The sequence below is a fragment of the Centroberyx gerrardi genome, chromosome 10, assembly GCF_048128805.1.
Source record: "Centroberyx gerrardi isolate f3 chromosome 10, fCenGer3.hap1.cur.20231027, whole genome shotgun sequence".
Taxonomy (NCBI): domain Eukaryota; kingdom Metazoa; phylum Chordata; class Actinopteri; order Beryciformes; family Berycidae; genus Centroberyx; species Centroberyx gerrardi.
Window position 1 is genome coordinate 8417464 of NC_136006.1, and position 26428 is coordinate 8443891.

At 40.8% G+C, this 26428-nt stretch overlaps 3 protein-coding genes across 3 annotated transcripts; 2 read left to right on the forward strand and 1 right to left on the reverse strand.

Annotated features, from left to right (window-relative positions):
* Positions 1 to 83: 83 nt before the first annotated feature.
* tyw5 (tRNA-yW synthesizing protein 5) lies at positions 84 to 4318 on the reverse strand. Its single transcript, XM_071918298.2, has 8 exons — positions 4216 to 4318; positions 3435 to 3589; positions 3273 to 3342; positions 3117 to 3161; positions 2597 to 2734; positions 2328 to 2415; positions 1752 to 1868; positions 84 to 799 (listed from the first exon to the last, which is right to left on the reverse strand). Exons 1-8 carry the CDS (start codon positions 4294 to 4296, stop codon positions 480 to 482), a joined length of 1014 nt encoding a protein of 337 aa, XP_071774399.2. The 5' UTR covers positions 4297 to 4318; the 3' UTR covers positions 84 to 479.
* Positions 4319 to 4611: 293 nt separating this feature from the next.
* On the forward strand, positions 4612 to 7575 carry maip1 (matrix AAA peptidase interacting protein 1). The gene is made up of 5 exons (XM_071918293.2): positions 4612 to 4937; positions 5122 to 5193; positions 5997 to 6123; positions 6365 to 6515; positions 6632 to 7575. The coding sequence occupies exons 1-5, from the start codon at positions 4617 to 4619 to the stop codon at positions 6708 to 6710; spliced, it is 750 nt and encodes a 249-aa protein (XP_071774394.1). The 5' UTR covers positions 4612 to 4616; the 3' UTR covers positions 6711 to 7575.
* Positions 7576 to 8597: 1022 nt separating this feature from the next.
* Positions 8598 to 24833, forward strand: pgap1 (post-GPI attachment to proteins inositol deacylase 1). The gene is made up of 26 exons (XM_071918291.2): positions 8598 to 8832; positions 10710 to 10863; positions 13060 to 13235; positions 14129 to 14300; positions 14918 to 15078; positions 15287 to 15339; positions 15431 to 15497; positions 15694 to 15799; positions 16178 to 16236; positions 16559 to 16642; positions 17244 to 17293; positions 17562 to 17613; positions 17712 to 17789; positions 18469 to 18544; positions 18633 to 18706; positions 18802 to 18853; positions 18936 to 19002; positions 19732 to 19837; positions 20005 to 20043; positions 20656 to 20840; positions 21060 to 21290; positions 22084 to 22219; positions 22662 to 22712; positions 23127 to 23338; positions 23943 to 24047; positions 24171 to 24833. Exons 1-26 carry the CDS (start codon positions 8701 to 8703, stop codon positions 24307 to 24309), a joined length of 2817 nt encoding a protein of 938 aa, XP_071774392.1. The 5' UTR covers positions 8598 to 8700; the 3' UTR covers positions 24310 to 24833.
* The last annotated feature ends 1595 nt before the right edge of the window (positions 24834 to 26428 follow it).

The window sequence follows — 26428 nt, forward strand, 5'->3', positions numbered from 1 at the left end:
TATCTCCTCCAAATAAGTATTTGGAAGTCCATAAGGTCAACAAATATTTTTCCACAAAAGGAAAAGTAAGCCAGTTATGAAAAAGAAAACTCTACAATGATCACAAAGAAGGAGTGCTGCTTTGGCTTGAACACTGTGTAGAGGGGAGAGAAGCTGTTTTGGAAGCAGGGTAGAGAAATAAAGATCCAAAGAGGCAGGCTTTCATTAAGAAATTAAAAAGCCTTTATGGTTTTGGCTAATGCATAGCAAAAGGATTGATGATATTTTAATCTTTTTGCTGTGCATTTGCCAAAATAAAGGCTTTTTAATTCTCTAAGAGAGTGTGCCTGAGGATTCTTTGGATCTATATTTCTCTACAGAAAACTCTCTCTTTTCAAAAATCTTAAGTTACATGTATTATGCACAGCATAGGAACAGCATCATGTAGAAGCATCACAGAGGCTTCATTGGTTACTCCACATTTCTCTGTAGACAGAGACTCATCCAGGTTTGGTGAATGGACTGCTGGGTAATGTACTTTCAGAGTCTTCCTGTGCAGTTGTGCCTGACAGATTGACGGAGTACGTCCGCTTTTGGATGCGCTGAATCATACGGCGGCCATAGAAGTCCCGATAGTCCTGTGGGAGCTCATCCAGAGTGTGTAGTGCCCTCTCCAGCGCCTGAAGGGCCCGAGTTGCAGCCAAGGGGTCTTTATTACCGTAGGGGTCTTTTTTATCATAGCTTTCTGCAGGTAGATGGCGCCAGAACACATTAACTCCCACACCAAACTGCAGCGCGAGGGTGTTATGGAACCACAGAGCTGGAGGGAGAATTACTGAATTAATAACACAAGTCTGAGGTTCAAAAAGGATGGCAGTGGGAAATATTTACACTGAACTTAGTAATGATCAAGAACATATAGCAAAAATATGCTTGATGGCGATCTTTACTGTGATTTTGGGTATGACTGTGATGCAGCAGGTATGACAGGCGGCCAAGTACCATCGGCTTCAGAGTAAAGTACATCCTGAATGCTATTATGGCTTTAATACAACAATTACCAAAGCATAGTTGCTATTGGAAAGGTTTTCTACATAGTAATGTACCTACATAAGAATAATAAACAACAGAGAGCAAGAAATTATCAGGCAGTCAATCCCTGGTTACCTCAAGAACCAGCATAGCAATCAAGTTAATTTTTTAAGTGTTTTATTTTGATATTAAAGTTAAAACACTTGATGGACAATCATTTCCTGAGACCCAGGAGTTTGATTTGAGAGAAGTACGTGAAAACATGCTTAGAAATGAGTGTCATAATAATGATAAGGAGTTTAAAAAAGAAGAAAGGTCCAAGGCACTCTTCTGGCAAAAAGTTTAAAAGCCTTTATTCAGATGGCTATTTCATGGTGAAATTCTTAAAAACATAGACAAAGCTTGTGCATGTTAAAATAGAACAGCCTTCTTCAGAAGAAGAAGGCTATTTGTGCCGCTACGCGTGGGTTGTAACCCAGTTCTATTTTAACATGCACAAGCTTTGTCTATGTTTTTAAGAATTTCACCATGAAATAGCCATCTGAATAAAGGCTTTTAAACTTTTTGCCAGAAGAGTGCCTTGGACCTTTCTTCTTTTTTGAACTTTTGTGTTCCCTACCAAAGAGCACCTTCATCACACCTGTTTGAACTTCCGAGCACTCCGGACCTTTTCTTTCTGAATGATAAGGAGTTTAGTTGATTTGCTGATAGAGTTGGATGATACAGACAGTTTTCCTTACCAGGGATGAAAAGCAAATCTCCAGGCTCCAGCACACACTCAAATCTCTGTGCCTTCACAAAGTCAGGAAACTGTTTCAAGTCTGGGGAGTCGATGTCCAGGACCTCAGATTTATCACCTGATGGTCCAACAAACCACGAAAAAGGGACATTGTACTACTATACCAAGCTAGAATAATTGCCTGATGTATTTCAACATGAGAACACACTTCCTTCAGTGATACCTTCAGTTATTCTGGAGATGTGCAATATTAGTTTGGCCAAACTGCACTTAAAATACATTTATCTGTGTATCCCAATAGTGATATTGCTAAAATAACAGCAGTTCTAGTTAGGTGTTTGTCATGTTTCAAATTCCATACTGCATATTATCTACTAAATAGTACGCCATTAAAAAAAGACAGAAAAACCATCACATTCATCCCAATAAATGACACAAATCATTTCAATATCTGCACTTGGTATTACATTTCTAAATGTTCTAAACTAATATATTCAAACTGCCCTGTACATAGAAATCAGTATGAGCATTCAAACACACAGCCACTGTCATTTTTCCAAATACCGGTGCTTCTTACCTGACAGGTAGAGGTGCAATGCATCCTGGGGGCTGTAGAGAACCACGCGCTTCCTCCCAGTCACCTGAGCCAGCAGGTTATCCATCACCTGAACAAATAAGCACACAGACCAGGTAGAAGAGGGAGAGACGGTCAGTTATTTCAAAAGCTTCATTTTCCATCAGACAGGAACCGGAATAAAACTGTTTTTATTTGGACTCGGGGTCTTTCTATCTTCTGGGCCATCTTGCCACTCCAAACACCATTTCACCAAACATGCCAACACTCACATCATAGTGTGTCCACAGCTGCAGACCACAGGAGCTGATACGGAAGACACTGGAGAAAAACTGATCAGGTTCAAAGAACTGTGGGATATGGAAATCCTCTGCCAGGTCAGGAAACTGTTTACTCAGATCAGCAGGTTCCTGCGGGAGAGGAGGTACTTGTGTTATAAATCATTTTGACATTTAAACACCCAATCCAGAACGGGTGTCATGCGCCTCCTGTTGACTCACTGCTGGCTGTGCTTCTGTTTTTATATCATTATCATTTTTTTTTTTTCCCCACTTTATCTTATGAATCTACAAATGAGTTTACTGTTTGCAAACGCTGAACCTGTATTTTGAGTTGCAGCATGATCTTAAAGTTACAAAAAGATTATGTGCCATCAGCAAGTACTATTTAATAGCAGATGCACTCAAACGTTTCTATGGTATACTGAGATATTTGACGTGATCATAGAATACTACACACAACCTCATATAATACTCTGCAGGTTTAGTATGTAAGATGGAGTCTTCTAGATACCTTTCGAACGTCCTCTCCCAGGGATCGCAGATAATAGCTCTCATCCTGATACAAAACAACACATTGGATCAGTACAGAGTTTTGTGTCATCAAATAAAAATAGCATACAGTAGCCTATAAACTACATAACATCATTTCAAGATGGGTCTTACTTACCTCACACAGGAAGAAATCAGAGTGTTTTTCTTCAGATGCCCTTTTCACAAATTCATTAAATGGCAGAGTCCTATGAATAATGAGAGGTACCTGATGAAGAGGAGTACCTATTTGGGTGTGTGTGAGTGTGAGAGAGCGAGAGATAGAGAGAGACTCACTCACCTGTACGCAAAGTTTTTGTGAAGGAAGTCCATCTGCGGCACAGTAGATACATGGACCTTGACTTCCTTGTCACCTCCTTTCTGTCCAAGGTATTCAACGGTCCACTTCTCCAGGCACGGTCCAAGATTCACGCCTCTCAACACAGCTGGTCGTCGCTTTAAAATTTTATTGAAATAGAATAAATTGCTGCTTCCTCGTGGCAGCAGGTAGAATGCTGGGGGGCAGCCCAGATAACGTCCTGTTCTTTTGTATGGCGAATGGCGAGAACGTCACACCAATCTATTTTAAAAATCTGGCAATTTATATGGTCTTGTTCCGTGGCAAATGTAATGTAATAGGACATAACTTAAGACACTGTACGAATTATTAGGATATTATTCGATTCGGCAAGCAGCAATTTATTCTATTTCAATAAAATTTAAAATTTTAGAATTGGTTCACCTGTTATTCCCACAATCTTTTCCCACCAAATTACACAGCAGAGGCCGCTAGCGAGCAATAATCAATTCAAAATTTTTTAGATTTTATGAAAATTAAGTGCTGCTTTATACATCACTTCTATGCCGAATTTACCAGCAGACGCCAATGATTTACAAAATGTCTTAAGTCGTTTTATAGCTTATATGTACATTTGCGGAGAAGCAAGGCAATTTTAAAGTGCCAGGTTTTTTAATGCACTTCGGCATGCATCCTCCATACGAGAACGGCTAGCAGGGGCTAGCATTTGAAGAACTGACAACTTGCAAAGGAAGACCAACGTCAGGTAGCTGCTTTATCTTACCTTTGGATAAATCTCTCGCACAAAAACGTCCCTGTCTACTTCGGTGAATATCGGCACAACGACCTTTTCCTGGAGCTCCATTTAACATGATTTAATTCAAGACTTTGACAGCAGTGAAACCAGATGCAAACAGCTCCCCAACTTACAGCAGGTGTCACATTGTTTACCTTCCCCACATTAGCAACAAATGCGAGTAAAAGTAGAGTATAAAAACTGTATAGCCTATTGAATTGAAAATTATATATTCTTTCATGAATAATAAAAAATAACACCACTAACGTTATCTTAGCGATTTGGTGTAGCACAACTTTACATCTTTTGTAAACATCTAGTTTGTTCCCCGTCGGAAGATAGAAGTAGATGGACAAAAAAAAAAAAAAAAAAGGTATAAGAGAAAAAAGATGGCGCTGCCCATGTTAAGAGGTTGTTACTGTAGTAGGCTTTCATCGGCATTCAACATTACTCGCCTATTTAAACCAGAAACCGTTGTCCTGAGCCGGTCCAGTAGAACGCGGCTAGCTCCCCCGCTGCCTGTCGGTGTTGTGGCAGCAGCCCGGCCGTACAGCTCTGACCGGGGCGGACACAAACACAAACAGAATGTGGTGGTTGTTGGCGTCCCAAACCCTTTCATATGGTTCCGCACACGGATTTACTACTTTTTGATTAGGGCCTACTTTGACAAGGAATTTAACATTGAAGAATTCACGGAGGGGGCGAAACAGGTCAGTGTTAAAAATATATATATATACAGTTTGGAGCCAACTAACGGTTAAAATAACATAAGTGCCATGTATGATCAGTTCATCCTCTGATTTATTGACAAACCCAAGCCAGATTTGCAGCATCTATAACGTAATCACATCATGTTGAGCTGTTGCTGATGAAAATTTTCATTTCCCTTTGCAGGCATTCTCCCATGTTTCCAGACTGCTGTCACAGTGCCAGTTTGAAGCTCTGGAAGGGCTGGTGGCAAAGGACGTGAGTATGGAAATGTATCAGTCTATAGGGTTATAAATCAATCCATAGGGTTATAGATCTGTACTTTGAACTGGTGGCTCATTTGTCCTGTGCTTAATTAAAGATAATAAGTAATGCACAAGGAGCCACAGTCACACACTACTTAAGTACTAATAAAGTATCTTGACCAGCCACTCACAATACCTCTAATACTAGTAGTGCTAAAACAATTAGTCAGTTCATTGATTAGTTGATCACCAGAAAATTAATCAATAAATCATCTTAGGCATTAATCACATACCAAACATTTGCTTGCTTTTCTCAGTTTCATATCATTATAAAATTAATACTTTGGGGGTTTTTTTTGGCTGCTGGTCAGACTAAGTAAGAAATTGTAAGACATCGCTTGTCATTATATTTTGACATTTTATAGACTAAATGATTAATAGATTAATAGAAAAGTAATCAATAAGTCAATCGATAATGAAAGTAATCGTTAGCTGCAGCCCTAAATACTGTGATGCTTTCTGTACGGGGCGGCAGTGTGAGTTGGGGGCACTAACACTAGAAAATGCCACTGTCCAAATTTTAAATGATGTAAAGACAAAATAAACTTGTTTGCTTCTTTACCTATGACTGCTCCCACCTACCATTGAATATTAATCACAAAGTCATTTTTTTTGTCTTTGGAGTGGTATCGTACTGCTTGGTATCGAGACACCCAGTCTAGTCTTGTACTGAAGGGTAAATTATCTTGACACCACTATAATGAGTATATTCAATTTGCTCAAGCTCAACATCACCTCATTTTAATTGCCTTGCAGTTGATTGGGAAGCTGGAGGAAAAATGCAACCTTCTCCCATTAAGTCACAAGAGAGCGCTGTCTGCAGATCCTGATGAGATCATGTACACAACTCCTGGAGACGTGGGCATCTACTATGATGATAACGGTAAGCATGAACTTATTTTACTCAGAAAATGTATTAGGATGTCAACACACAAGAGAAGAGGGCCACGTGATTTTTTTGGTGTTAATTTTGTTGCAGCCCTAATCAACATCACTTGAAATGGTGAAGTGTTTTATTTTATGTTTTCCTATGAAACTTCATTCAAACGTTTTCACAACAAGAGGGACACTTTCTGGCGTTATTATTGTTGCAGTGTTAATCGAGGTGTGTTTTTTCTTTCCAGGGAGAAAGTTTGTGAGTATTCTGATGCGTTTCTGGTATCTGACAAGCGCTCGTCTTCCTGAGGACTCCTTGGAGGGAACTCGTGTCTTCAAGGTGGCCATCGGTGAAGAGGGAGAGGCGGAAACTAAGAGACTGCTATCAGCCAATTACGAGTGAGTATATTTTCCTGTGCAAGTAAGAACAAATCTGTCATACTTGGGCTTTGGAGCTTTATGAGTGTTTCATTACTAAGAAAATGCTCCTTTTTTTTTGGCTTGGATTTCTTCAGATTCCAAAGGGAGTTTACTAAAGGAGTGCCACCTGACTGGACCATTACGAGGATAGAGCACTCCAAACTGTTGGATTAAGGTGGTGTTGCTTCGAGGCTGATGCACCGCTGGAAAACTGGTCGAGGATCAGAAAATTTCCTTCGGTGTTTCCTTCCTTTTTAAATTGAGCAGGAACATCTCTCCACCCACAGCAGTCTCCAGTTACTCCGTAGAAGGACAACAGCGGTCTTCACCTGACGAAGAAGTTCAGGGGAAACCACCAGGAAAAAAAAACTTTTAATTCATACACAACTCACTGTAGAAAAGGCACACAAGCTGATCACATCTGTTGTTAGATGCTGACTAGAACTGTGTGCAGTATAACAGTGTTGCTGATTGTTTTTGTTTATTGTCCCAATAGTCAATGATCAGAACTTGACTATGTTTGTGAACGTCTTGCTCTGGAAGGCTGAGATTTGGCTCTTATTTGTACAGTCAGGAATAGGTTTGGGGTATGCAGCAGACCTGGATCAAACATTATTTAGAAAGAATTAATAGTATTTTCTACCCAGCCTGCAATATGACATGGGTGGGTTTGCTACTTAAGACACTAAAATAAGTGCCAGAAGGTTTAGGTGATCACAGAAGAATATTTGAATGTGAATTTTTTTATACTTTTCTGTGTTTGACGTCTCACCTGACACTCTCTGAATCGTCCTGATGCAGTAAGCCCCTCCCATCTGTCACTCCAGGCAAACACTAATAACTGTTTGCAGATACTGTTTGACCCGAGTCTGATGGTGTGAATGAAAACCAACTGAGGTCTGTGCTGAGATTATTTTGTCAGTCTTAGATCTGCTGCTGCACACACTTTCATGTCTTGATGTAGAATGTGCAAAAACACAGACAAAGACTTTTTTTCTGAATTCATAAACAAAATGTGAAATCATTCCTGAGATCATGTGGGGGGGGTGGCACTCGTTCCGTGAAACTCCCACATCTTGTTTTTATTTTTGAAAGGATTGACTGGAGTCCAGCGTTTCCAACAATTGTAATCTGTAGTAGAGAACAGATTCTTCTCTACAGTATGTAGGTCTGCTTGGTTTAAACGCTCCTGTCAGCATTTAATGTGCCAGATTTTAACAACTGTGTTTCTCCTTTCCTCAAATGTATGACCTGTTGCAATCACCTGGCTCTGATGCACAAGATATATACAGTATGTATGTGTGTGTGTGTGTGTGTGTGTGTGTGTGTGTAATGGTCAGCGGTTAAGGCAGCTTCAAGCAGCAGACCTTTGATTGACACATTAAAGATTTGAGAGAAAAAATGTTTTTCCCCACTTGATGGCATTTCCTGTGCATGTATATCTGGGATTCCTGTCTAATGTATACCTGGGAAATGATAATTCTGCAGTCCATAGCAGCTCTTTTTTTTTTTTTTTTTTTTGAAGACAAGACAAAGATGTTCTCTCTATTATCAGAATACAAGAAAACATGTTTTAATTGGAAAATGCAAATGTATAAATTACAAGTGTATTTACATACTTATAAATTAAGTATGTAAATAATATATAATATATAAACATTATAATAATATAAATCAATATAAAATAAAATAATAGTGCTCATTGGACTGGTAATCCATAGCACCTGAACGTTTTTGTGTTTTTCACTTCAATTTTTGAATATTAACAACATACAGAATTCACAAGCAAATTAATTCAAATATATTTATATGTAATATAGTATATATATATCAATGAAAATTGAATAGATACATTTTAAAATATATGAATATAATAAGCAATGCCTCCTATACAGATGACATCACTCGCTGCTTATTGATGCATTTCAAAGCTGCTCTACCATTGGTCCGCTTCCTTGCGATCTCACCGCCCATTGGCCAACCGATCTGCCAATCACTGCTGTTTGTATAGTAGGTGGTTCCTGTTATGAGCCACCACAGTCTGTGTGACAGTCAATGGTTTCTCGCTCGGCACGGAGTTTCCTGAAGGGAAAACTGAAACATGGAGATTAGACACCTGTAAAATAAAACCCCAAAGTAAAAAAAAAAAAAAAAAAAAATAAGCATGAAATTCGCCACTGTGGCCTTTTACGGTTTGGCTCTGGGGCTTCTGGCGGTTGGCCTGCGAGAGTTGCTGACTGGCTTCGAGGAGAATAGATGCAGCATGACCTATATGTTTGAATACCCAGAGTACCGGGTGAGTTGCTCGGCTAATTATTGGCCTTAACGCTACATGAAATATCCATGAAATATCCAGTAGCCTTCCGTACGCCTTGTTTTGTGTCTACAGAGGCAGCGGTACAGAAACAGAAACATCTTGCTAAATGGTTCGCAGGCTTTCCTATTCCTAATCGCGAGAAAAATGTCATTTAAACACATTATCATCATATAATCATGATATGATTCCAATGGCATGATAAATTATGTCAATCAAGCGCCCGTTTAATGTGTTGGGCTATTTCCTGAAAGCTGCCACCTGACAGAACAGGTAGGTGTAGGCTATCTTGCATCTCAGCCTAGCTAAGGTATTTCCTCAATGGCTTTTAACACACAGACACACACACACACCACAATTCTCTCTGGAATTCAATACAGGACCTGTAATGTGTGTAGGGTGTGTGTGTGTGTTGGGGATACAGAGTAAGTGCTACAGGCTGAATGGAGAGTCAAATTAGCCCTATAGTTATCCAGGTTGTGAAATCACAAATCAGCTGCTGATCCATGAATCCTCTCAGCAGGTTCAGCAGGAGATCAGCTGCTTTTAATAGCAAGATGCAGGAGCTGTTTTCACATGCAAGTCAGGTTAAGACGCCTGGAATAAGTTGGCGTTAAGAAGATGTTAGCAAAAGGCAATGTAGGTCGCCTGCCTTCTGCTCTTTGTGCTCACTAATGTGTTCATCTGTCCAGAAGTGGGGCACAGCTGGAGGCAAAACACTGTAAGGGCATCAGGCTTACCTCAGGATGGGAGTGTGTTGTGGTTTGTTATGGTACGAGGATGAGAATAATAGAGACAGTTGTTGGACTCATCAGTAGCCTCACTTTATCTAGATTACTTTTTGTTTTTGTGCTGTGACAGGAAAGAGGTCAGCTGTTTGCACCTACTGTGAATACAGGACAGATGGCAGGGGAGTATGGATGACAGCAAGGCAATAAGTATTCAATAAATATTCAATAATTAGAATAATAAATAAGGTGGAGGAGGCGAACGGCAAGCCAGGAGCTAAAACCAAAGGGGTGTTGTCTTGTCTGATAGCTATACAGTATATTTACCACTGTCAATAACGGAAAACAAAGTATCCTAAGGACTGGGCTTTGCTAGTTTGTCATCCATACCAGAAAATTGGTAGTATTGATTGTAAATTTAATGAGCCTTTTTAGCGTTGAAGGAGTGATATGTTACTTTTTAGGTCATGAATAGCTGCTCTGAGGATCTGAAGTCACAGACAGCAGGCTGTCAGGCTTTTTCAGGCTGTCGTTATCAATAATTAAAACCAGCAAAAATAACTTTGCACTTAAGAACAGCAATTAGAATAGTAGGGATGGACGATGTGCTTGTCTCACGATACGATTCGACACGCGATATGGGGTTCACCATTCGATACAACCACGATATGATGTAATAAATACAAATTGACAATGACAAGAAAGTCTGACTGTGTAGAATTATGTTTATTTCTGAGACAAATACATGTTTACATTCTAGCAAGCGTAAACAACAATTGCAAAATGTCATTAGAAAGTGCAGATAATATAACTTTATTGGTTGAGGTGATTACAACAGCAGAGTAAAAATGCAGCTAATATCATGATTCATTTTTCTGCCCCGTGATACGTATTTGTCACATTTTTATTGCGATATATTGAATTTTGATATAACCTATATTGTCCCATCCCTAATAATTAGGCCAGGGGAGGCAAACATTGTTTTGTCTGCCAGCTGTAGAGTGGATGTAGATGCTGCTGTAGTCACTTTACAGCTCTTTTTAGTCTCATCAGTTTCATGCACAAGCATAATGAACTTTTCCTAATCTGTGTGTGTGTGTGTGTGTGTGTGTGTGTGTGTTGTGTTCACAGCGCGTGGCCCTGCCTCGTCGCGTGGCCAGACTGTACCCGGCATACGGGCTCTACCTGTACGGAGAGGGTCTGTACGCTCAGGAGACCCGCGCACTTAAACTCACCGGTGCACCTGTGCTCTTCCTGCCTGGAAATGCGGGCAGCTATAAACAAGGTAAGTGCCTCTGCTAACAAAACGCAGGGTGGGCTGTTAAAGATGTAAAGTTTCACCACTAGTATTTGAATTTGGAACCAGTAAATGAAGAAAAACAGCAAGTGAATAAGCAGAGGGTTGCACAAGCAGGGAGGTGACGTAAAACGCAACTTTTTTTGGAGTGGGAGCATGTGTTGCTGAGGGCGTATGAGGACAGCGGGACGGCCTCAGGCTTTTTGTCGATTGGTTTGTACCTGATGGGCAAGCAAACTGGATTGTCCTTCACCGTTTTGCACACAAGGTAGCTGTTATTCAAGAGAGAGGGCTGGTAGAGCTTTGCCATGCCGCAGAAATTAAGTTTCAGAGTCTGTGTTGTGCGTGGGATGCTGGAAATCACATGTAAACAATGTAGAATTTAACAATCTTTGTTAGCTTAAAAATGTGCAGTTGTTTTCCAGCAGTGTAATTCTTGTAGGTAAAAAAACAAGACACAACACAACTGATTTTTAATCAGATATGTGAAAAATCTACGAGGAAATCAATGAGGAAAAGAAATAATTCCTTTCACACACATCAGTCTTGTTTAATAAACACTGCCCATTCCCCAATTTAGTGAGCTTTATGTTTGTTAAACTGTACTTGTAGATATTAAAATATGTCTATAATTTTATACCTACTATGTAGTTGCAGGTTCCATACTGACAACTAATTAATATGATTATTATTATTGAAAATGGTAGTGATTTAATCTTGCTCATTCTTGGGGAATCAAACCTGGGACGTTCTGGTTGCAGGATGCTTTCTCTAACTAATAACTGTATTTAGTGTGGACTGTATTATACTCACTGTGATGCAGATAAATCCTCAACTGCTGAAGGCCTGCTTGTTCTTGCTATGGGTTGTGTGTAGGAGGAGAACGCCCACTGTTTTATTCTTGTGAAGACAAACACATTTTGCAGTTACACTGTGCTGTATCCGATGTGTTTCATGATAAATTCATGCTCTCTCTTCCTTACACGTCTTGTCCTGCACTTAAACTCTTAAGGCCTCAAGATATTTTCAGCAACAGCTAACTGCACTGTTGTTTAATAAGCTACTCAACTTCACAAATTATAACAACTTGATATGGTGCCATTGTCGCTAAGGAAAGAGTATCCTGAGGTCGGGGCGTTGCTTGTATCTTTCAGAGAGTCATCAATACCAGAAAATGGAAGTGTTTATGTAAATTTAATGAGCCTTTTTAGTGGTAAAGTGATACTTTACGTTTTTAGGTTATGAATAGCTGTCCTGAGGATCTGAAGTCACAGGATCAATAATCAATCAATAATCCAAACCAGAAAAATACATAAGAACAGCACATAAATAATTATAATAGGAATTAGCGTGTATACGATGTGGACCATGTTAGAGGTGTAACTTGGACTAGGTTTCAAAATGAACGCCTTGATATTGGTGGTTGACTGTTCATTCTAGTATGCTTGCTAATGAAAGTCCACTCTGCTCCATGCACGCCTGTGGACTCTACTGGCTACAGTAAGGCTGATCTGACCATTTCCCAACCCACTGTTAGCCAAGCTTTCTGCCAAGTCTTATCCAGATATTAGTGCTAGATGAGCTTGCCTAACATTTGTTTTTTTACAGTATTTGGGAATAAGAGGATGAGATGACATGGGCATAGTGTTCATTCATCTGGAGTAAAATAGGTCTGTGTGATTTGAATCTGGCTTGTGCTGTGTTGTCACACTTCTCGCTGCACTGTACTTCTCTGTAAAAACACCTAACCTGATCAAAACACCTGACTGGGGATGGGACGATATATCGAAATTCAATATATCAATACGTACCGTACCATTTGGCAGCAATACGTACTGTACCATTTGGCAGAAAAATGAATTGCAATATTAGCTCCATTTTATTTTGCTGTAGTAATCACAAATGAGACGGCTTGATCATCACAGTTTCACAAGCTCTCCATCCAAATTATATTATTTGCGTCTTGTAAAGCCAATGCCATTGGTAGAAAGATTTGTGGCTCTGAAATGAACATAATTTTGCACAGTCATACTTTATTGACTGTGCAATTTTTATTTATTACATCATATTGTGGTTGTATCAAAGCTTGAACCCCCATATCATGTATCAAATCGTATCGTGAGATAAGCATGTCGTCCCATCCCTACACCTGACGTAACCGGACGTCCTGTCTCTCCCCTGCAGCTCGCTCCCTGGGCTCGGTGGCCTTGAGGAAGGCTGAAAACATGGAGGCAGGGTTCCACCTCAACGTCTTCACCGTGGACTTCAACGAGGAGCTGGTGGCCTTATACGGCGGCAGCCTGCGCAGGCAGACACACTTCCTGCACGAGAGCATAAAGGCCATCCTGCGGCTCTACAAGGTCAGGCCTCAAATATCATCTAGTGGTCACACAGGATTACTCGATATGAAGGATCTTGCTGGTGGAGTGTTGTTTCACTGAAGTGGGGTTACTTTTTCTATCTTCTGCCCCATATCACATTCCTTTCCCTTCTACATTTACAGTTTAGCCATTTAGTTGATGCTCGACTTCTCCAGTACAACTCGCAGTAATATAGTAGAACAGTGCCGAAGTAGAATAAGCTTAAATTCCTAAATTGCCAACATTACAAGCAGCCAATAGTAAGGAGTGCAAGGGTCAAAACCATAGCACCCAAATATTAGACCTAGCAAATATTCAACTGTCCATAAAATATTATAGTGTGTAATTTGCTTTCAAAGTACATGAAAATGTTGCATGTTATTATTAAACCTTTCATTTGTCCAACACTACACTTTGTCAAATATTTGAAAAATAAACCTAAGCCTAGGGCTGGGCAATAATTCAATATTATAATATATTACATTTATAGTCTTTCATTGGAATCATATATAATCATATATGATTATATGATGATATTGTGATACACAATTCTGTTGTCTAAATTGATGATAACATGCAAATTACTTTAAAAACGTATATATAAAATGAGGTACGAAATATTTTAAGGAATATCATAAGAAAATTTCTGCCTTTTGTTTGGCATCACACTTAACATTACTATGCAGTTCAATGCGACGAACATCAATTGTATTATTTAACATGTAATTTTGCATACGTAAGCCATAACGTCATATGTATCGATAATCTAAAAAAAATCCTCACGATTATTATGATATTGATTTCAACCATATCGCCCAGCCCTATCTAAACCCAATAAAGGATTCCACCAATCAGCTTATCTCCCCTCCGCTCCCCTTTCCTCCTCTCAACAGGACCTTGAGGACCCGCCTCGCAGTGTGGTGCTGGTGGGACACTCCATGGGAGGAGTGGTGGCCCGGGCTTTGTTCACCTTGCCCCGCTTCAGCCCCCATCTGGTCAGCCTCATCATCACCCAGGCCTCGCCCCACCTGGCCCCCGTGCTGGCCCTCGACACGTACCTGCTGGGTAAGGAGAACACACACATTAAAGTGATGTTGAACTTTGGTAGTAGCTTGGGTTGTGTAGCTTCCTGGACATGATCTAACCCCCAAATCATTGATTCTCTGTTATCTGTTGCTCCGGTAGAGGGGATTGGAGAATTGTGTGTTTTTTTTCTCTCTCCATTCACTGCCATTGTATGGAGAAACAGGTCTGAAAATCACACTTGTAGCACATAATGGAAAACACTAGTCATGCTGCTGAATTGTTTTTAAGTGAATTGCTTTCTTTATGTTTATTAAACCTTTCTGTTTGAACAAGTGTAACACCGAAATCTGGTCAGAGAAAACTTAAACCGATGGAACGAAGAAAAAAATACGTTTACCAATAATTGTAAATAGGTGGAAAAAAAGTGAGACTCGTTTTTTTATATATTGGCAGAATCTGCATTGTCCAAGTCCTGTCTCACACCTTTTTTTTGCCTATTTATAATTATTGATAAACATACTAATTTCTTTGTTCCATCGGCATAAGCTTCCTACGACCAGATTTTGGTGTTAACACTTATTCATACTGAAAGGTGTAATAAACATGAAGAAAGCGATTTTCACAGTTTTTTTTCTCTCTGTCACCACTCTGTGTAGATTTCTACTCTGCAGTGAGACAGAGGTGGGTGAACCAGGCGGACGACCTCAGGAACGTCACAGTGCTCTCTGTCGGGGGCGGTTACCGTGACTACCAGGTCCGCTCCGGCCTGACGTCCCTGCCTTGTCCCCCAGGAGACCCCAGCAAGTTGTCACTGGTGGTAAGACTCACCCGCTGCATTATGGGAGTCGCAGTTCTGCAGTGAACGCTTGTAAATCGCTCGAGTGGCGCTTGAGCTGATCACATTCACTCAAATCCATAGGCTGCATACAAAAAAAAAAATCAAGTCGCAGTGTGTTGACAGCAGTTTGCATTTGTTCCAACTCTGGTCTTCACATCATGTTTCATGTCTTCTTGTTTTTGCCAAGGCAACTGCAGTTCCCAGGACATGGGTGTCCACCGACCATCTATCCATCGTTTGGTAAAAAGACTGACTCCTTTATCTACAACCATTTTGAAATATTGCTGAGATCATCAGTATGCAGTATGTACAGTATGTCTTTGTGTTGCAGGTGCAAAGAGCTTGTTCTCGCTACTGTCAGGGCTTTCTTTGACCTCATCGAACCTGAAACCAGACAGGTCAGAATGAGGTTTTTTAACATTACTTCTCCCTCTGCTAAAACTGCAGGGAAAAAATCAGGAGAGTAATTTCCAAAGTAGAAGCAAATGGGAGTTGTGTGCCCTCCAGAAAAAGCCTGAAAAGTCACATCTCTGATAAGCATGAACTGCGAGCACATCCCATCTATTTCCAAGCTAATCAGTGTGTCGTTATTAGTTCTCAGAGGACCCAGAGAGGAGAATGACCGTCCTGAACCATCACTTCATCAGACACCCAGTCAGGATGTTGGATGAAACTCAAGAGACCTCCATCTCCCTCTTAGGTTAGTGGATAACACCTGATCATGTCACAGAGACGCCGGGCTAAACAGGACAAACATGCACGTAGAGTTCACATTCATCTCCTGCTCACAGATTACCATCCCATCCATGTATCTATCTTGATATTAGCCATGTCTGCTTGTACATATTTGGTTCTCTCCACTGTCAACAGACGGTAAAATGTTTAAAATGAATAACTTTGTAAAGCCATCAGGCATTAAAAACAAACATCACTAGCATTATGGGGGAGTTTGCTGTAGATGTACCCAAATTGCCCATGTCATGCATGTAGAAAAGAGGGAGTCGTGGTGATGGGGTGATACTTGTTTAGGAACCACTCACTTTAGTTCTCCTGTATTTCCCACTTTGAAATTTTCCAGATTCTCCTGAAGCGTGGAGTGAAGTTAACACACTGCGTCTGACTTACAGCACCCCAAAGGTACTGTACTCTATATCAATATAATACATTATATTCATCTATGTAGTTAGAGAAAGATGGTATAGTTGGGAATGTTGGGATAGAATAGTTTAGGCTGCACTTGCAACTATTATACTCAAATAGTCCTTGGAAAAATCTGTAAAATTGCTTTCCCACCTCATTCTCTCTCTTACAAATAAGTACAATCATGCAAATTGATGTTTAGTCCAGTTATTTGACTAGTCAACCAAGAGAGCAAAGCCCTAGTAGAGATATATATTACATATATATAAGACATGTGTTCATTAGACTAGAGTTGCTCAGTGTTGCTCTCTGCCTACAGGAGGGTCAGGCCAAATTCTTCCTGTTTGCCCTGTCCAGTCGCAGGAAAGGCTACAGCCACTTCTACTGCCGGAGCAACAACCTGGTGAGATCGCAGCCCTGCTGTCGGAGAGAGGGTGGTGGGGCGAAGGGCAACAGCCACACCTCCAATGTAGAAGAAACCAAAGAAAATAGAATACTTGTTAAGAAAACATTTTTTTACCAATCCTCAATTAAATGAAATAAACGAAATAAATGAATTAAGCGCTGGAAATAAGCTGCCGGTGCCTGCTCCCAAGAAAAGTACAAAAAAAGCAAAACATTTACATTCTGGGGTTCATGTTGTAATTCCCTGCACAGCCATGAGAGGGTGCACTTGAGCTTAAATCGAGGATTGCAGCTTTAAATGATGGAGATTTTATTCCAAGCCGAACTAAGAAATATAAAAAAGTGGTCTGTGCTCAAAAACTACTCAAAAAAGAAATGATCAGCAGAAGTTTTGGCATAGTCCATTCTAATGCTGTGTGTGGGAACTATTTGCAACTTTATATTATGTACTTGTGAGTGATGGGTCCCATCACTTGCTCTTATATTGTTGACTTGACAGAAGCAGATTGGTAATGTTGATGTATATACAGTATGTACAGTGATTTATGAAGTCATGTGTCAATAGTATGTCATTCTGATTTTGTGTTGTTGTCCAACAGGAGATGAGTAGCTGGGTGTATGGCTGCACACAGAGGAATGGGTCTTTGTGGTAAGGAGATTATTCTCATATATCTCTCACCCCACTTTCCTTGTCCTCCATTAACAGCTTCATCTTTTATTTCGAAAAACATTTTGGAGACACCGTGTTATCACTGGATGCGTACTGCTATTATCCTAAAATCAAATAATTAGAAGCTCATTTTCTACATTTCAATATTACAGAGAAAACGTCATTTATTTTGTGGTGGCATTAGATGATTTGTATTGTGTTCTGTGTTACTGTTCTTTTTTTTCTTTTTCTCTTTTCTTTTTCCCAGCGTGCGTGCAGTGGATCTGTCCATGGCAACTGAGCTTCTGCCACCGTACAAGGTAATTATCTGTTAAAGAGACACCATCCAATCCGGTCCCTTTATCCTGTTTGGCTGAGCTGCTGTTGGTCGCTCGTAACTGTCCATCATTCTCCTCAGGTCCTGATTCTGAGACTCAGTGACTTGTCTTCAGTTTCTCATCTGGTTGTCGGGGCCTCCAATTTCAATGGCAAACAGGTACTTTTTTAAGGAAATTAGTGCTTATTCTTGGACAGTCGCCCTGGAAGCCTCTTTGACTGCGGGTAGTGCTCACATCCATTTAAAGTAATAATATGCCACATCTTCATATAAATAAATGTTAATTCTATCTGCAACTGATATAGCACTATAGTAATTTAACCTATACCCAGTTCATATAAGCTTTTACATTTGCTGTTCTAAACACCCGGTGTCTGGTAGCTCTTTCCCGGGAAAAATCCTCTGGCACATAGAAAGTGATGTGTTGATTGACAGGTGATCTCTGGGAAGTGCAGTGCAGAAACACCACAGCAATGAGCGCTTGGCACCAAACATGGAGACAAAATAATAAAAAAAAACATGGATCTTGAGGATGACCACTTTAAATGTCTTACTTGTATACGCTGCATAAAAAAATAGCTTTTTCATCAATCAACCACAACAATTATTTAGAATCTCACTATCCAAATGAATTTTAGTTTTTTTTTTACCAGTCAGAGTCATTCTTCTAATAGAAAAGACTTAAGACAAGCTAGCAATCTGCTAAAGTGGCCAGAAAAACTGAGATTGAGCAGCCAAAGACAAAATTAGCCTTCATTTGGATGATCACTAGTGTTAATTTTAAACTGTACACATGTAAATGACATGCAAAACTTGTTTTCTTCTGTTTGTTCCATAGTTCACAGTGGAGTGCGAGTGGCAGAGACAAGAATCTCAGACTGTTCCTGTCCCAGTGCCGCATGTCTTGTCCTTCGGTGAGTTCTCTTAGTCTCTTAGTCTCTGACTCTCAAGCCCACAGGTGAAAACAGAGATTTTCCCTCTCAGTAACTGTTGGTTTTCCAGGTTTGACAGTCAGCGACGTTACGGTCAACTCCTCTGGACTTCTTCACACCATCGTGCTGCAACACTTTCACCAGGTATCTTTTTGTTGTCGTTTTGTGTGCCAACTAGTCTTTCAGCATCTCTCCATTCTTACCGTGTTACTAAATTTTGAGAACCTCTACATCCTTAGGTCTATCAGGCTTTCAGAATTAATGTTGCGAGCCACTGCAAAGTACAAAAAGGTAAGTTGATTTTGTCTTTTGATACGTAGGCGTATGTGCGCAGGTTGAAATGTAATATTGATTATTGTATTTTTATCTGCAGAAAGACTGCCCAATGTATACAGAATGAAGGTGCCATGGTTTAGGGAGGACTCCTTAACTACAGTCAGGTTAGTTAGTGTCTGTGTCTGCCTGCATGTTGTTCTGTTTGTGTCTTTGACTGCTGCTGCAGACATTCTTCTGCAACACTATTTGGGAAAAAAAAGTTCCTATAATTAGTGAATTTGCCTATTCTTTATTGTACCATGTTCATCTGAATTGTACCTTATTTTATCCTGCACTATTGTAATATGCAACATTCAATACTATTTGATTCATTCCCATAAAGCTTTCTCTGAATCTGAATCTATATGTCCAAGAGTCTGCACTAGAGCTGAACAATTAATCGGAAAAAAAAAAATCTAAATTGCAATATGAACTTCTGCAATTTCCAAATCGCAAAGGCTGCAATTAATTTGCTTAAGATGGACTTAAAATGGATTTCTAAACAAGGAAATCTTTGGTCCATATATCAAGTACAATTTTGATGAAAACCTTTCATCAGACTCAAACTCAGTAAATCCTGCAAACTGACATTTATTTATTTTTTGAACAAAATCGCTTTTCTTTAAACGATTTTAAAGTTCTAAAAAATGTATGTGAAAAACTAGATACTGATATGAATTGCAGTTTAAATTGCAATATTCTGTCAAATAATAGCAGTTCGATTTTTTGTTTTTTGAACGTTTTCGAGTTGAGCATGCAACTTCTAAATTTGATCTCATTAACATGTCATTATGTGCGTGGATAAACACTGTTGTCCCTCATAACTTGCGGTCTGTCCTCCCTGTTCCTACCAGTACTCCATCAGTGACTGAGATCTCAGGGATGCTGCACACTGGTCATCCAGACAACACATCAGCTGTCCTCCTTCAGCTCCACACTGCCCCCAACTGCCAGTATAAGGTACTGCTCCTCCCCCTCACCAAAAAGAATTGCAGTCTCTTTCTCTTCTTACACATCCTGATTGCAATTTATCATGACAAATATGGGTTTATCTTCAATTAGGAGATAAAAAATATGACATCATGTGTCAAATGAATGATGTATTTACTCTCTGATCTCAACTTCAGGTGTCAGTGAGGACTTCATTCCCCAGGGTGCTGGGACAGGTAAGACACAACTTTGTTTTGTTTTTGTTTTTTCCCCAACTACTCCCTTGCTGTAACTTGGACTGTTCCACAGAAGTGCCAGAGTTTGAGTTTGAGACACTCATCCTGTACATCTCTTGTAGTTCAAACACTTTAAAGTCAAGGCAAGTTTATTTATATAGCAAAAGCATATTTACATTACAAAAGCATGTCTAAAAGGATTTTACAGAGAACGACCCTACCTAGATCTAATCAACAATCAATCACAAAACAAAATGACGCAATACAGTATGCAACAAAATAAAACTGGCACCACCAACCTCAGTGAAGACAAGGAAAAACTCCCAAGAAGAACAACCTTATTAGAAAAAAGAAAGGGAAGAAAACTTGCGCGGGGCAATTCAAACCATTTTCAAATATAAAACACCCCCTTTCACTGTATATGAGATTGCTGTACTTTCAAAATATGTCAGTATGTAGTGTATTACTATGTAAGTTATCTGTGTGTGTATCTTGGCACAAACACCACCTAGAACAATTCCTGGACATTTATTGTACTTGGTGAATAAAGTGATTCTGATGAATGAAGTGATTCTGATTAGTAATACTAACCTCCTCTCTCTCACCTACCAGATCCTGAGGTTCTGCGGCCCCATGGTGCCGGTGTACACAGCTGTAACTCTCCTCCTGGCCTGCGGGGGGCAGCTGTCCTCCATCCTGAGGACCGGCCGAGCCGCACACATGAGCCAGGTGGTAGGCAGAGGCCTGCAGCCTCACAAAGTCGACCTACCCGTTTACATCCTGCACCTGTTGCTTGGGTAGGCACTGCACTTCTAATGCTGAAATGCTGCTTGACAAAACTACTCCGAAACACTGCCTACATGGCCGAAACACATCAAGATACTGCATAGCTGCTGAATTGTCAGATATTGGCTAGTTTGTACAGCAGTGTGATAGACGCAGCTTGACAACACCTGATTACTCAAAAACCCCCACATGGTTTTGCTTCCTGATCCTCCTCTCCCCCCTTTCCTCAGGTGCAGCTGGTTTCAGGAGGCCTGGTCCGCTCTCCGTCTCCCCTCTATGGATGCTCTGCCCTCCACGTTCCCTGATGGGACGCTTCCTGAGGGCGGGGCACCAGTTGAGGAATGGCCCCGCCTCCTGTCCCCACTCCTCTATATCTTAGGGGCAGCTGTGGCGTTTTGGGGCAGCACACTGCTCCGGCTCGTTCTGCGCCTGATCTCACTAATACTGGCTCCACTACATAGGTAAGATTGGTCAGTTACATGTAGGGTTACACCAATTTCATATTAGTATTGGATGTCATGCTGAGAAAAGGGAAAAAAAGGCGATTGGGATCAGAGAATTTATTCAGTACTATAAGATTAAAAGTTAGAAATTGAAGCAAAATTACTTAATTTAATGCTGTTTTTGCTTATAGGATGTCACATCTCTAATGGAGAAATTGAATTAATTTAATCATTTTTGTCCAGTGAAGATTTAAGTGTATATTGCTCAGTAAAAGCAATATATAGGCAATTAATCAAATACTTATCTTTTAGTACTCTGAATCAGTATTTGTACATTCATACTTAAATGTCTCACACAATGTTATTTTCCTCCATTTTTTTTCACCTTTATTTATCCAGGGAGCGGTACACATTTTTCAGCATCGACCTGCTTCACATTCACACAGTTACACATATTCTCCCCTGGGACCCGCCCAGTACAACCACAGGCTTCTGCTGTCAGCCACTGAGTTGTTTCCCTTGGAGCAACGGTGTGTTAAGTGCCTGCCCCGACAGCAGCTGTTGATGGAGGGGAGAACGATAATCATTCACTTTTCCTCGACCGCATTTTCCCAGCTGGTCGAGATTCAAAAGCAAAATGACTTGATTTTCCTGTGGTGGCATAAAAGATCATTTTCTCTACGCTGATATAGCCCCCATCTGTTATAATACACTTCATCAATACGCCTTTCCTGGGAAGCGTAGGCTAACTGTGAACTTCCTCTCCACATACGGTATATTTGTTGACTGGTGGTTTTGTTTTTCCACCCAGGCCGTCTGTCTCTAGAGACTGTGGCACCCTGCGTCCACGGACCCAGCTCCTCATCATTCTGTCTCTGACCATTATGGGCGGGACTTCCTGTGGGGCCTTGTCACTCTTTACGGCCTTTCTGCTCCACCTTTACAGGGTGAGTCTGAGGATGCTGTTGAAATCCAGTGAGGCCTTTCCCAATCACGTCATACAGTTACAGCTAAACTGCAATCAGTGTAAATAAACGATTGCCTGTATGTTTCTTCTGTATTGTCTCAAGCAGCTCAGTGGGTAGAGCATGGACTAACACTGTCAGGGTTAGGTGTTTGATTTGCAATAGGAATACGCAAACTAAAAACATATGGACTCACAGTACTTATAAGGTGCTTTGGATAGAAGCGTCCACTAAATGGCTTATGGGTATATAATTCTAAATTTTACATTGCTTTTACATTTTAGGCGTTTAGTTGACGTGCTTATTCAGAGCAACTTAGAATAAGCAGACCAGTAGAATAAGTTTAATTCCTCCATCACAACATTACAAGCAGCCAGTTTCTAACAATACCCTTGCCTGTTTTTGTTTGACGTTGCATGCCCAGGTGCTGAGGCTACAGATGACAGAGAGGTCTTTGAGCCACATGCTGAATCTGGTAAGATGTTGATGTTGGACTGTATCACTGCGATCACACCGCAAGCAACTTGATAAACCACCGTCCGAGGGTGCATTCATTTTCTAGACCCAGAAAAATGACAGTCAACGTTGACCACAGTTACATCGTCTCCTCTTTGGTGCGTGGAAACGTCCGCGGCTGAACTTTGGGCAACAAGGCTCATCAGCAGCCAATCATGTATTAGCGTTACTGTATGTCCCACCCATTGTTGCAAAATCATTGGCATTACAACTAGCAATCGGCAAGCTCAAACCGGCTATCAGACAGTAGGACAGCATCGTGGTTGCTAGTGGTGTGAATGCAGATTCAGGGTTCAGAATCTAACAGAATATTACAGTTTGATCCTTTGAGAATTAGTCTTGGAAATATTCAACTCCCCCACAATCCTTCCAGGCGCCGCAGAAGCACAAAGAGACTGAGAACGGCACAGTCGATGCCGAGGGCCTCAGCAAGCCTAAAGAATGTAACGGCGCCCCCCTGCTGTCGGAGTGTGTCCTGCAGGAGGTAAAGGATGACCTGCAGCTGCACCTCTGCCTGTCCGCACTCTTCACGCTACCCATCATGCTCAGCGCACCCTCACTCATCCACTGGATCCGCAACCTGAGGTATTAAACGTGTGTGTGTGTGTGTGTGTGTGTGTGTGTGTGTGTGTGTGTGTGTGTGTGTGTGTGTGTGTGTATCAAGAATCAAGTCAGTTGCAATTTTCCAGTTAGACTACCTGAGGTGCAGCCATAGTCCCACACACTGCAGCATTGCTCTCAAGCAGCAGACAGGTGAGAGAGCAGACTGTGATTCCCTGCTGTAGCTGCCGCCTACAGACCAGCTCCAGAGGTGCTGGTCTGTAGCTGACCCTGACCTCTGACCCCCCTGTGGAGTGGGTCAAGCAAAAAGAAGAGTTTCCAAGGGATCAATAAAGTACCATATTATTATTATTAGCACTATTATTATTACATAAAAGTTATCTTCACAGTCATATGTATTAAAACATGCAGTGAAAAACACAATCTTGTCTCCAAACACAAGCTTTTCTCCATCCGAGATACTCGGTGAACATAGACAATACATACACACAGTATACATGAAACAATAGTGCAGATAAATAAGTAAATAATTTACACATATGTAAGTAAGAATGAAGGGCAGAAGGGTGTGTGTGTTTGGGTCTGTGTGTGTGTACATGTGTTTAACTTAAGTTGTGATCCTCTGCAGGTATTCCACCCAGTTGGATCCTGACCCTTGCTGGCCACACACTGTGCCTCTACTTGTTGTATACCTGCTGCTTATTAACTGCAACACTCTGAAACTCAGCAACAGGTAGGAGCACACAGTCACACAACACACATATTCTGTAATATCTTTATTAACCACTCACTGACTTCACTTGTCAGTTGATATGCATTCTGCTTTTAATCCACTTTTTGTTTCTGTCTGTTCCAGTAAACTCCTGCCTCTGACCTCCCGCCTCCCTTTGCCCCTGACCATCGCCATGGTGACCTTCTCCCCCCTCCACCTCTACAGAGTCACCTACTTCCTGACGGCGGCGCTGGTCCCTCTGGCTTTTTCTTGTCTGCTCTGACGGTATCTGGCTGGTTTCAGTCCCCAACTCTAACACAAAAAACTTCTCTAGGTGGCAGCCCGACTCACTGGAGCCGGATGAGACCGGTTCCGCTTCGGGAGCCGCGTTCGCCCCAGGAGGGACATACCCAGCTGCCGTGGAGCAGAGCCATAGACATACATAGTTTGGGGAACTGCCCGCTCAATGTTAGCACTAAAGGCTCCATGGCGATTACACTACAATTTAAGATGAGAGGGTGCAATGGCCTTGGAACATTTGGTGCGAATATGGCTCCGTTTGATTAACCTGAAACCAAGTTTGCCTTACTCTGTATATCTATAGCTCTGCCTTCAAGGAGCGAGTACTCCGCAACCAGTGAAGCTACCGATACTAGAGGTTTTCAACAGGGTGTTACTGTTACTTAAAATGTGATTTTTCTTTTGCTTTTGTTTTGTGGCTTTTCCTGCCTCATATTTATTTAATCATGACCACGATGATCTAACTTTGAGTATAATTGTTTTATCGGCAATATAGGGGGAATGAGCCTGGTTTTATGGACATTGGTAGATGTGTTGGCGTTTTCCATCTGTGTGTTTCCACCGTGGATTCAAAAAGAAATCTGGAGTTAGTTCTTCTGACACATGCCCATGCCACCATAGATATCGTCATGTGAGTCAACATGGAGTCACCTGATATTCTACAACATGTCTAGGTGGATTGACTGTTCTTGCAGTGCATATCAACAGTCATTCCCATCACTCGTTGGCAGTAATGCCCTGATGCTGGGACCAAGGGTTTGGTCAGTGCACTTTGTATTCCAGCATGTCTTAGTTATTTCTTAATGGGTTCAATAGGATAAGGCTTTCATGCCCAAAACTATTTCAAGAAGAAAATCTGCTTCCTGAATGGTTTGGATCACCTTGGTTGAGGCTCCAAATGTGATTATACCTAAGATGATGATGATGTTTTTCTTAGCCTTCATCTATCCAGAGAAGGTTTTCCCAGCATGCATGCTGTTTCAGCTTCTTTCTGCCTCATATGTGTAAAATGAAACACATTCACACCTGGGAGCCGCCCAGTACAACCACATCCCTTGACCACAGAAGACTCCACATCATCAGTTTAGAGTTAAGTGCCTTGCTCAAAGGCACCTCAGTGGAAGTTGTTGAGTAAAAGGAGAGTGTTACTCATTCATCTTTATGCACCCAAATCTTCCTATAGCCAATCTGGGGTTCAAACCTGCAACCTTCCTGTCACAAGCCTGCTCCTGTTTATCTTTAGGTCCCAAATTGGCAGTAATGCACAAGTCCAAATGTGATTACACCTAAGGTAATGAGATGATAGTGAGATAAATATGCTAAATAGATAAATATGCATCTAGGGATGGGGAACAATCATAAATATTCATTGATGAGTTTTTATGTCATGGACACACAGTCATGCACTTAAACTACTAACAGAGCTAGTTGTTTAGGCTGTAAACTCTCTTGTACATGTACCTACTTTGATCAAATGTGGCAAGAGAAGAAGCAGCACAGTATTAAGTAGTAATGAAAAAACTGAAAACCCCAAAACGTAATTGGAATGAATCTTATTTGCATAGCCCTCCTTCGTACATGTGCGTACAACACTGTCATATTGCTGTTATTAACAGCACTGTTTTATATTTTATCTTATATTTCTACTCTTAAACTGCAGTGTCACTAGGCCAGGGCTACTGGTTTATTATGGAACGGTCAGTAACTGTAACAGCAGGTGTAAAGATGTTTGTGACCAAGAAACGGCTCCACCTTTTGTCTTAATTTTTTTGTTTGTTTTTTTTTAAATGCATTTCATCACGCAACTCATCTCAAAAGAAATATAGTGGTCTGTTTGTCACTGTTGCAAACTAGTGTCAACCACACATAGTTGTAGTATAAAAAGTCCTAAAGTTAAAAAACACTCAAATGTCTTTTGTTACCATATTATAACACCAGGACTTGGTTCCAGATTTAGCCTTTTAAGAACAACTTACTGCAAGGTGTAACAAGGTGTGGGATATCTTGAAATTGTGAAAAGCATGAGGATTTTAAATGTAAGGAACCAGATGGGAAAATCTACTGCCACAAATTACTTTGACGCATCATACACATTGTTGCTG

Coding starts and splice junctions, on each gene's coding strand:
- pgap1 (XM_071918291.2), top strand. CDS start 8,701: ATGAAATTCGCCACTGTGGCCTTTTACGGTTTGGCTCTGGGGCTTCTG. Junction 18,854..18,935: donor CCACTGCAAAGTACAAAAAG/GTAAGTTGATTT, acceptor TTTTATCTGCAG/AAAGACTGCCCAATGTATAC. Junction 23,339..23,942: donor CACTGGATCCGCAACCTGAG/GTATTAAACGTG, acceptor GATCCTCTGCAG/GTATTCCACCCAGTTGGATC.
- maip1 (XM_071918293.2), top strand. CDS start 4,617: ATGGCGCTGCCCATGTTAAGAGGTTGTTACTGTAGTAGGCTTTCATCG. Junction 5,194..5,996: donor AAGGGCTGGTGGCAAAGGAC/GTGAGTATGGAA, acceptor ATTGCCTTGCAG/TTGATTGGGAAGCTGGAGGA. Junction 6,124..6,364: donor CATCTACTATGATGATAACG/GTAAGCATGAAC, acceptor TTTTCTTTCCAG/GGAGAAAGTTTGTGAGTATT.
- tyw5 (XM_071918298.2), bottom strand. CDS start 4,296: ATGGAGCTCCAGGAAAAGGTCGTTGTGCCGATATTCACCGAAGTAGAC. Junction 3,162..3,272: donor CTGATTTCTTCCTGTGTGAG/GTAAGTAAGACC, acceptor GTTTTGTATCAG/GATGAGAGCTATTATCTGCG. Junction 2,735..3,116: donor TGGGAGAGGACGTTCGAAAG/GTATCTAGAAGA, acceptor CCTCTCCCGCAG/GAACCTGCTGATCTGAGTAA.